General features: G+C 35.0%; 2 protein-coding genes across 2 annotated transcripts; one reads left to right on the top strand and one right to left on the bottom strand.

Annotated features, from left to right (window-relative positions):
* Positions 1-5,933: 5,933 nt before the first annotated feature.
* On the bottom strand, positions 5,934-10,933 carry LOC112722114 (uncharacterized). The gene is made up of 3 exons (XM_029290334.2): positions 9,440-10,933; positions 9,146-9,318; positions 5,934-6,632 (listed from the first exon to the last, which is right to left on the bottom strand). Coding segments are annotated over exons 1-3 (654 nt in total). The 5' UTR covers positions 9,920-10,933; the 3' UTR covers positions 5,934-6,631.
* Positions 6,123-8,159, top strand: LOC112723284 (equilibrative nucleotide transporter 8). Its single transcript, XM_025774596.3, has 2 exons — positions 6,123-6,618; positions 7,120-8,159. Exons 1-2 carry the CDS (start codon positions 6,123-6,125, stop codon positions 7,815-7,817), a joined length of 1,194 nt encoding a protein of 397 aa, XP_025630381.1. The 3' UTR covers positions 7,818-8,159.
* Positions 10,934-11,365: the final 432 nt, after the last annotated feature.

Here is an 11,365-nt window from a genome sequence, read left to right as displayed (position 1 = left end):
AACGTTGGACATGGTCGCCGACAGTAACAATATAGGCCCCCCGGGTTGATGGCCTAATACAGCATCCTAATTAATATGAATAACAATAACATGTTAGTAATCAACTTGTATTGGTTGTGTTCAACTTATTTGTTTATTTAACTAGATGTTAGGATTTAAATTTCGCTTTGTCTATAATGCAATTGATTAATCAGTAATAAACTTTATCTAGAACTCAGATTTATAATATCGTTTAAATTGAATTCAAAATTTACTATTTTGTCTTATGCATAATATTTTAAATTTATTTTTATTATTTTTTTTATAATTTTATCTGTTTGTGAATATTTAAAATTTTTTATTTTTTTAATTTTTTGTCCTGACTTTTGGACATTGTATTTGTTTTTATATTAAATAAAATACTACTATTATCTTTTAAAAAAATTTTAAATTTGTAACAAATTAGTCATTAGAATTTGGAAACAGAAAAAAAAAAAACCAATAACATGTCAATTTAGGTTCTATTGTATTTTGTTGCCATACTAATTAGGTTCCATTGTTATATGAAAATGACAACAAACACAACCAAATCATTGGCACTTGGAAGAGGTATAGAAAGATTTTTTTTAATTAAAAAAGTGACATGAGGAGAGCAAGAGTTAATAAAAGTAAAAAATAATTAGATGATCTACATATTTTTATTTATTATACTCTCAAATTAAATAATAAAAATTTAATAATAATTAGATTAAAGGGATATATAAATAAGCTTAGGAACACACAAATTGATAATGTTTGAGGGGATTAACTCCTTGTGATGATTTGAATCAAAGTTGATGACTTTATGTCAACACTCAGCAGCAGCATCATGATTCATGAATTGTGACTAGACCCACCCTTAGCTTGTTTTTTATTTTTTCTATCATAAATCATAATATAAAATAGTTTAGCATATCCATGTATGTATGTATGTATGATTGATAATTTGATATTCATGTTGGTCCCAAAGTGGATTGATGATGTTGTTGGCTTGCACATCACATAAAAAAGTATTTTAAAACAGTGAATAATTGAAGGGTGAATCACAATCACAGTAATATGACTATAGGAAATAGGAAATTTATAAGGTTAATTATTATGTATCTTTTTCTTTATTCGACAATTTTTTGAAGCCCACATGTGTTTGTGTGTGAATATTAGCTGTGTCTTCTGCATTATTATTCTTTTCATTGTTCATCAATAGCAAGGACCATTGCATCCTTTTCCTTTACATGAATTTAGAATCAAGCAGCTCATCCAAATTAAGGAATATTTTTAAATTCAATGAACACTTAAGAAACTTTTACAGATTACTTATTAAAAAAGTTGTCATCATAATAACAAATGAGATATTGTCTCTTAAAGCAATGTTTTTTTTTTTAATTTTTACATGATTTATCAATAATTCTATATATACATTCAGCAGAGTCATTATTATTGTATGTAATTCAAAAAATAAAAAAATCAGTGAACTTGTCAATGACTTCAAAAACTCAACAACATTCACACAGGTTTCAATTTTCCAAGCACAAATGCTCTTTATAACTACCATAACGGAAAAACAGAACCAAAAACTAACCCTGGATACTTCAATCAGCAGAACTGAATCAACTCATAACTAACCCTCCCTGTAACTAACTCTGCAACAACTCTAACAAAACTGTTATTCACTGTTCTAAGTTCTAACTAACTACCTGTGCCGATTAATCTAATTTTATTTTAATTTTTTTTATTTATGTTATTGTTAACGTGTGATTAGTAACTAATTACTATTGAAAGAGTTCAGTGCTCAAAATCTACAGAGGGAAGTGGAGAATACAACAATATCTTAAGGGTTGATTAAAGCAGTTAACAAATGCCAAAGTTTTCATGCCATGACATCATTATTTCCACTTAAGCACAGAAACATCAAAGGTGGTGTATATATTCATAAAACCCTAAAATAATTAGTGGTCAACTTTCAATTGCACCAATAAGAATGACCATGATGCATAGTAATCTCTCTATTCATACCCAAATTCCATATAGTTTCAGACAATATCAACTATCAACATTAATTGATGCACCTACGTGTTAATATGTAGCAGACTCAACTATCAACTATCACAGCAACAGAAGAATTATTTATATATATATATGCTACGACTTTAAACCTTAAAGCAGGAATAATTATGACTGCTACATACACCTAAGAATGCAGTATAATGTGCATAAGCTTTGTGAAAAGTAGTTGAAACTATAGCTTTGTCAACAATGTATATAAATAAATCAATCAAATAGTTGGTTATGGTCAATTGAGGCGAAGTGGAAGATTTGTTCCTTTCAGTTCTATACTATGCTAAAACAATGCAGATACCTTGAGAAATGAGAAAATAGTATCACTAAGACTAATGGCAATGATAAATTAGACAAATAGGGAATAAAATCTTGGTGGGTGTATGTTTTGTTTCATGTAGGAATTTTAGAACTTGAATCTCTCCATGTTTTTTTTTTCCCTAGTAATAGCAATACTATAGTCTATCAAAAATAAATTTTATTAACCTAGTTTATCTAAATTAAGTCCAAAGATCCTCTCTTTTTCTGACCTTTAAGGTGCACAATATTGTTTAGTGCTTATTATTTGAATATTTAGTGATATTGAACATGCCTAATTCCATCCACTAAAATGCTTAGGAAGTAGGAACATACCGGCTGTGTACAAAGCTAAAGTAATCAAAGAAACTAAGAAAATAAATATTGTGTGTAGAGGGAGAGTTGACTGAGAACACTTTGCAATCAGTTGAGTGGAAGCTTTAGAAACATTGGTATGATTAGGGAAGTAGGCATTGAATTTGGCACCCCATGACATCCTACATTCATGAATCAAAATTCATATTTTTTTGTAAAATGTGCCAAGCACTTAACAAGTTTGTTATCATGAGATGCAAGAATTTGATCCTCCATATATATTAAGAAAATGAATATTTTAGCAGCCAAACAAAAATGACATGGCTTTTTCAAATAAACAAAGTGGGTATCCACTATCCACAAAGCCCCTAAGTAAGGCCACAAATCCTAATGATTCTTAAGAAGTGGTTGGCTACCCCTCTCTTTTTGGTAATGTGACTTTTCTTGTTATTATTATTATTACTATTATCTTTTTTTTTTTATCAATATTGTTCAAAGTTTGAAGGAGAGTCTTAAAACAACAGTTGAGTTGTCTCCGTGTAATTTTAAGATTATATGTTTAAATCATGGAATCAACCACCGAGATAATTATTAGGGTAGGCTGCCTACATTACACCCTTTGAAGTGTGGTCATTTTCCATATCCTATGTTAACGCAAGATGCTTGTACATCGAACAACCTTTTAAACTCAAAATCACAAGAATGAAATCTAATGTGACCTTATACTAACTCTATACAATACTTTTTTACTTCTTTCTTTTGAGGGCAATGGACTTTGCTTACTTCTAACATTGGACATCATTCCAAGGGAACCAATAATGTTGTAGGAAAGAATATTCTATTTCACTGGCCAATGATGTCTTGGCAGAAATGTTTGATACTATGAGTATGAGATAAGAATCCTTGGCATCTAAAAGGACCAAGGGGAAGTTCCTTTTGACAACACAGCTTAGAACAGCAACTTTTCCTTCTACCATTGATGCTGCCTTGTGCAAATGGTTCTAACATATAATCATGAATAGCTTATCCTTAAGTTATGCATAGTTGCATATCTTACTATTTTTCAGATATTACCATAATCTTGGACTTATTATGTTTATGATAAGGGATTAGAAGCAAACAAAACAAGGCTTATTAGATATTAACATCAGTCAAGTCATAATCAGAATCAGGAACTGATAAACTAGAATCACGGCAACACAAAAACCAAAATCTTAAAGCTCATTTAAGTCTTTTCCTATGTCCTTTCTCAGCTTTTTATAACTTTAAATGGTTGAAGGAAAGAGACATGGTAAAAAAGCTATACCCTATTACCCTCCAAACATAACCTCCAGCCAACCAACTAAAGATAGCAGATCCCCCTTTGGGAGAAAATCTAGTAATTTTTTTTTAATATTTACCTATGTATCATTGTCCTTCCTCATTGATTTGAGAATATATTCACAGAACAACTATGAATGACTACCACTCTTGTCATCTTCTCACCCCGGACTATCAATACTAGTTGATGATCTTATTCAAATCAATTATGAAGTTCAACTTGGCTCTTTAAAAAAAACAAAATATCTACATGGCCTCCATTTTAAGGACTTGTGCATGCTTCATAATTATATCTTTCTATCTTACCATTAAGCAAAATACAAATAAATTACTTCATTCCCTAATGATAATTGTTTTTTACTTTTTCTTTATACATCTATAAAGAAAAAAAAGTATTTACATACATTAATTTATAAATAGACCCAAAAAAAAAACGAACATCACTAGGGAATTGAGATTGTAATTATTAGAATTTGATATTGATACCAATAAGTGTGGTAGACCCTAGATAATGGTTGTAAACATGGTGGGGAGGCATTCTATTGTAGATAATGTAAATCTTTTACGCCAAAACTCTGTCCCTTTTCTTGTTTCCTCATTCAAGATTTACCAATTATGTCTATTGTTGTGTATTATGTTCTGACAAAACATGACTGATGAGACTGAGAAGGAAACGTAAGATTTCCATGCTGCTATATCTTATTTTCACTTCATTCTGCAGCTACTATAAATAGCCTATCTGATTTTAATTTAGAGGAGGGGGCGGGGCAGGGCGGGGCGAAGAAAAACAAAATGAATTTAAAATCTTAACTCATGTCAGATAACTGCAACATGTTACTGCTTTTTAAAACCATGATTTCTGTCCATCCACTATGTATTACTTTGGCAGGTTTGAGCCTCATGGCAATCACTGTCACTGGGGGAACTTGTGTGTGTCTCCTCAACTTGACAAGCTGACATACAGAGAAGCTCCATAAAAATGTTATGCCTGCTAGTTTTTAGTGATTTCAGCTTTGCCACTTCATCCCATAAACCTTTCTTAATTACTTTACACTGCTGTCTTCAGACAGTAGTGCTTTAAAGACTTTATGCTTCTAGTGCTTATTGGTGAATATGGACCTTAAAAACCTACCATTATGTGAAGGAAAAAAAAGCCTAGAATAACGGCAACTGATAATCAACATGACATATGTCAAGCCGAGGTACATGATAACCACTACTGTATAAATTCTCTGAAAACAGTATCAAATTCTATCGAGGTACAATGTGAAATTAGTCCAGGTGATACGTGCTTTAGTCTTTTAACCGAAAGTTTCAACTTCAAGTCATAGGAATTGAAAGAAATTCCTCATATGGAGACCACTTAACCATTTATGTGACCACATTTAGGTCAGGTAGGGTTAACTGGATGTAAATATATATAACAAGAACCTTGATGTCAGTAGTTCAATCGAAAAAAGGTTGGTTTTTCCCAAGGTTAACCGGTAAATGGCCAAGGGGGCCTCTTTTCTTGTTTGAAAGGTCATGTTGACAAGCCCATTTGTGTCTGCTTCTCTCCATGACTCCATTGACTAGACTCACTAACACAGCCACTGATTGGTGGATTAATATTATTATGGATTACTCTACCTTTTAATTGGTTTCTAAAGACCCTTTTTTGTGACTTGTATACAGATAAACTAATAGGGTTCAAGACAAGACTTATTTATACAGAAAGGATCATTATCATGGATATCTATCTTCCAATTTTGTGTTAATCAATCAAGTACTGGTGAGTGATTGTAAGACAGCATTCACATGTGTGAACTGTTACTGTATATGACCAAATGGTATATCTAATATCACCCATCCATTGCTGTCCCCACACAGCACAATTTTTCTTCTTCGTACATTAAGCAAATCGATTCCAAGCCCATCAATCACTTATGTGTAAGACTGTGTGTGTGTGTCTATATATATATTTGAATATGCAAGGGGTCAACTAGTCCCAAAGACCCAAACTAGCACTAGCATATAAGTAAAGCTACTTGTATCAGTCACTTGTTTGACAATGTTAACAACTTCTGCAGGGAACTTTTAAGCTAGAGTTTTTAGCAAAGCGCAAAACATAAAATAAAATGGAAGCAGTCAAGGTCTCAATTGATCAAGATGAGAGAAGAGACACATGCAGAGTTGCTTACATAATCCATTTCTTGCTTGGTGCTGGCAACTTGCTTCCTTGGAATGCTTTAATCACTGCAGTGGATTATTTTGCGTACCTCTATCCAACCAAACACATAGAGAAGGTTTTCTCAGTGGCTTACATGATTTCATCAGTTCTAGTACTTCTCATGATGATGAGCTGGGGAGGTTGGAGCAGAACAACGTTGAGGTTGCGAATGAACGTCGGGTATTCAATGTTTGTTATGTCTCTCATGGTACCTCCTGTCATTGACTGGGCCTCCAGCAGCACCAAGTTAGAAGACAGACCAAGCGGCGCCTATGGTTTGACCGTTGCAGCAGTGGTGATTTGTGGTTTAGCAGATGGCTTGGTGGGTGGAAGCTTGATAGGATCGGCCGGCAAGCTCCCAAAACAGTATATGCAAGCTGTTTTCGCCGGAACTGCATCATCAGGTGTTTTTCTATATCTGAATGTTAAGTGATCTAATGAGATTAAGAGATCCTCTTGTCTATAAAAATTCTACATAATATGAAGCATAAATGAAGTAAAGCAACTCTGAATAAAACCATAGTGCGTACTTTATTCTTTTAGGGATATACAAGCTTTTGAATTTAAAGGTATTAAAAACTAGTAGATTCCAGAGTCTAGTTTTCTTGGTTTTTAATTGTGCAGTGTATGTGTATCCTAGTTATGCGACAACATATTGTTTGTGTGTGTGCATGCATAACACTGCCTAGCATATTCCTTCATATCTAGGTAACCATTTCCTTCTACAAAAAACCATGCTACAACTAAGGACACAACCATTTTTCTTATATATATATATAGATAGAGCAACAACTAAAGCTGTAGCTAAGGTACAAATGAATCTCAAATATGATATCTATATAGGGAAAATCCAGTTACATAGTTGACGCTTAAACAACTAATCAGAGTCTTTTCTTGGGGGACAGGTATTATAATTTCAGTGTTGAGGATAATAACAAAAGCATCACTTCCACAAACACCAAAGGGACTACAAATAAGTGCTCACTTGTACTTTATGGTTGCTACTGTTTTCCTACTATGCTGCATAATCTTCAGCAATTTGCAGTACAAGTTACCAGTCATGCAGGAGTATTATCAGAGCCTTCAACACGACAACACCTTATGCTCTGGGACAAGATTTTGGGCAGTTGCGGGGAAAATCAAGGGGCCAGCTTTTGCAATTCTCATAATCTACGTAGTGACTCTGTCTATCTTCCCAGGATTCATTGCAGAGGATCTGGAATCCAAGCTTCTAATGGATTGGTATCCTATTTTACTGATAACAGTTTATAATCTTGCTGATCTTATTGGGAAGTCATTAACTGCCTTCTATGTCATACAATCTATCACAAGGGCAATATGGACCTCCATAATAAGGCTACTATTCTATCCACTCTTTATCCTTTGTCTTCATGGACCAAAGTGGCTGAAATCAGAAGTGCCAATGATAGCTCTTACCTTTCTGCTTGGTGTTACTAATGGTTACCTCACCAGTGTCCTTATGATTCAAACACCCAAGTCAGTGCCCTTCTCAGAATCAGAGTTATCTGCTATTGTGATGATAGTGTTCCTTGGATTTGGTTTGGTTGGTGGTTCAGTCCTAGGCTGGTTCTGGATCTTATAAAGGTCTTTGTTCCATTGTGTAATAAAATGATCCTAAAGGTGTGTTTGTGAGTTGTGTCTTGGAAGGAAAGGGAGGGAAGGGAGCTCTATGAGTAAATGGACTCTACTTTTCTCATCAAGCCGTTCACATTCCTCCCTTCTATTCCAAGATCTAAACTTGCAAATACACCTTAGGGCAATGCACACTGGGCAATAAAGGAATAGCTCTGCAGCATCAAGCATCAAACTTCACCATTCCAGAATATGAGAAACCGTAGAGACCATTAGGAGATATCTAGGCAAGTAATATGTAATATATGGTATCCGCAGACAGTAAATGACATTAAAAATCTGTGTTTGGCTATTTACTAGAGCAAAATGCATCTTAGTCTCCGAAATTATTGGTCGTTAAAAGATTAATCTCTCACAGGAAAATCTCATAAGCATTAGTCCCTAAAGTAGCTTTAGGTTTTAAAAAACTACTCCGTACTCAAAGTTTTTTGAATTATTAAGATGTGAACCATTCAGTTATTAAAAGGTAGTTTCACTTCGTATTTGGCTAGTTGCAAACATATCTTTATATACCTACGGATTTTGATTTCTGTTTACAAATAAATGACCGCCAATAGGTGCACGTGTGAATGATATAACTCCAAAAATGTTTTGCTACCATTATTACAATATTTCCACCATACAAGGTTGCTAGAAGAGAGATCTGAAATGCACATGAATCAAATGGGAGAAAGAGATATCCCTCTCTTCTAACTTTCTCTCTCTTGTCTCTCATCTTTCATTCTCCTATACATGAATGTACATTTGAATAATGGCAACTATTTTCATGGACCAAAATTTTACAAGGTAAAAGGTAACATAAGCAAATGTTAGAAACTTGTATGAAAGCCAGCACCAGAACATGAAGCTTAAGCAGCTGTGGCTAGAGGAGAAGGAGGGTGGAATACCTCCATGGAAGAAACTAGGAGAATTTTGAGAGGAATCTTCTTCCCCTAGCTCACCCGCTTCCGTGGCATCCCAAAGAAAATTAGCATAGGATGCTAGAACATAACTAAAATAACAAGTTAAACAATAATTAGTTTATTATAGTTTCTACAATTACATTTTACAGAAAACAGAATTTCTGATCTAGACCTACCCCATCCCAACTAAAATCTTCTAATCTGGCTAAAGCATACCAGCGTGTTCTCGAAATTAAGTTAATTGCAATTTGCACCCTTGAACTTTACAATCAAATGATGTAAGGTTTGATTATTTGAAGAAAGTAAATCAAGATACATACCAGAAGAATCTCAAACAAAATTATAATCCAAGAATAAAATTGTGAATGGTTCTTACCAATCATCTGGAGCAGCTTTAACGGCTTGATCATAGTAACACTCAGCACGAGGAGCATCCTTGTGGCTCTCCCATATCAAATCTGCATACATGGATAACACCTTCCCATCATTCTGGTCAGCCAAAATTGCTCTTGCACAATACTCTTCTGCTCTAACATAATCTCCACAAACCTGCCATCACCATAAATTAGATCAATGCACAATCGTAACTGAACATGTTTCAATCTTTTGAGCATAGACTTAAAAGAAAAAAAATAATAATAACATCAATGGAAGATCTTCATTGACGTACCTCTTTCAAGTACCTTGCGTAGTTGCTAAGAAAAAGTGGATTCCCGGGATTAGCTGCGATCATGGCTCGGTAATATTCGTCAGTCGGATCATTGTCGTAATTGGAATCCCAGAATCCCCAACCACCGCGACCGCCACCAATGCCAATACCACCTCCTCCAACACCACCACCACAACCTGCACCGTCGCCTTCTGTCAACTCGGAGAACGAAAACAATGCGGGGCCCAACGACGTCGTTCTGGAAGGAGGACGAACCCAAGGCATGTGTACGGAGGAGGAGAGATCAGAATCAGAGAGAACACGCGGCAATGCGACTCCTTTGGGCGAGGACGATGCGGACAATGTGATGGATCGAGTTATTCGTGGAATCTGGTGAATGATTTCGGGTTCGGCAGAAGAGTGATTGGAATGGGGAAGCCATGAATTGAGCGTGGACGAAGATGATGAGCTTCGAAGAAGCATAGTTGTTGTGCTTGTCATGAAAGAAGAACAAGAAAGAACGAACGGAAGGAAGGAAGAAACGAAGAAAGAATGAAAAGTTCGTTGTGTTTTTCTCTCTCTGGAGCCCTAAAAATCGCGGCTTTGTTCGGAGCAGAATGAAAAAAGGCGCGAGTTTGAACCACACTCTTCGGTTCACCTGACTCGGTCACCTTCGTATTTGGTACACCCGTTAATTTGGTTTTTTTGAGTTTTCTTTATTTTTTATTTTTATTTTTAAGAGTTAAATTTCAAAGCGGTCTCTTTTAGATTCACGGATTGTACCGATTTAATTCCTAACTTATATATACTGTTTATGTCCCAAGTTTGTAAAAACTGCACTAAATTAGTCCCTCACAGCCAATTTATCTGTGCCAACAATAACATAGCATTGAGATGACAAATTTTGTCCAAAAGCTTTTTAGTTTTTTTCATATCTACTACTAACTAGAAAATTGCTGAGCTCCAATTTTCAAGAGACTGTGCAGAAAAAATAAATGGTATGTCGAGGTTTGGCAAGTCCATCTTCGCAGTCTTACCTACTTGAATTTGGAGAAGTGCTGGTTCTTTTAGCTTGTCATTCTCTTTCTCAAGAAGGAGAATCTTGGTGACAGGGTTGCAGAACAAGTAGACAAACTGGATAGAAGGATTGGCGGGATCAGGATAAAATGAATGGAGGGGCATGGAGGAGTCGACAATGGCGACGACGGGGATGTGAAGATTGTGAGCCTCGTTGATGACGGAGGATTTGGAATCGGTGTCGAGGATGAAGATGCCGTGGGGGGCTGAGTGGGGCTGAAGAGCTTCTTGTTGCAAGAGCCGAAGAGCGGAACTTCTTGGGGCTGTAGCGGTTGGTGAGGAAGCCGCCGGTGTGTCAGAGGGAGTTGGTGGATGGGGAGTAGGAGCCGACACGGGTGGTTATAAGGTGGATGATATCGTCGAAGAGAAGGTTAGTGAAACGCCATCGTTTTAGGGAGGTTTCATTTTAGCCCAAAAGTGAAACCACAGCGTGGGACTATCGGTGGTAGATAAATTGGCTGGAGATATAGTGAGGGACTAATTTTCATTCTTTACAAATTCGGAGGGATAAAACAGTGTAATTGGTAAGTTATGAACTAAATCAGTGTTATTTATAATTTTTAAAGACTACTTTAAAATTTAACTCTTACTTTTATATCATCTCAAATTACGACATTATCCTTCATATTTTAATACCACTTTACTTACTATTCGACAATATTTTTTAGCAACATTAGGTTAATATTTCTTTAACCATATATATTATATCAAACAAACTAATTCAAATTTTGGGATAGAAAATACAATAATTATACTCAAAATGAATTGTACATAGCATTTCACTATACTAGAGTAATAAAATTTTAATAGACACAGTAATTAAAATGAAAACAACATGCATATTAATTAATTGTTGATCAAATATTGCCA

This window comes from Arachis hypogaea, chromosome 11 (assembly GCF_003086295.3).
Source record: "Arachis hypogaea cultivar Tifrunner chromosome 11, arahy.Tifrunner.gnm2.J5K5, whole genome shotgun sequence".
NCBI lineage: Eukaryota > Viridiplantae > Streptophyta > Magnoliopsida > Fabales > Fabaceae > Arachis > Arachis hypogaea.
Note: the sequence above shows the minus strand (reverse complement) of the source record. Positions and strands in the feature narration are given on the sequence as shown.

Bases quoted from the DNA above. Each gene is read 5' to 3' on its own strand.
- LOC112722114 (XM_029290334.2), bottom strand. From the start codon at position 9,919: ATGACAAGCACAACAACTATGCTTCTTCGAAGCTCATCATCTTCGTCC. The intron at 9,319-9,439 runs GTACGTCAATGA...TGGTGATGGCAG, and splicing joins ACGCAAGGTACTTGAAAGAG to GTTTGTGGAGATTATGTTAG.
- LOC112723284 (XM_025774596.3), top strand. From the start codon at position 6,123: ATGGAAGCAGTCAAGGTCTCAATTGATCAAGATGAGAGAAGAGACACA. The intron at 6,619-7,119 runs GTGTTTTTCTAT...CTTGGGGGACAG, and splicing joins CGCCGGAACTGCATCATCAG to GTATTATAATTTCAGTGTTG.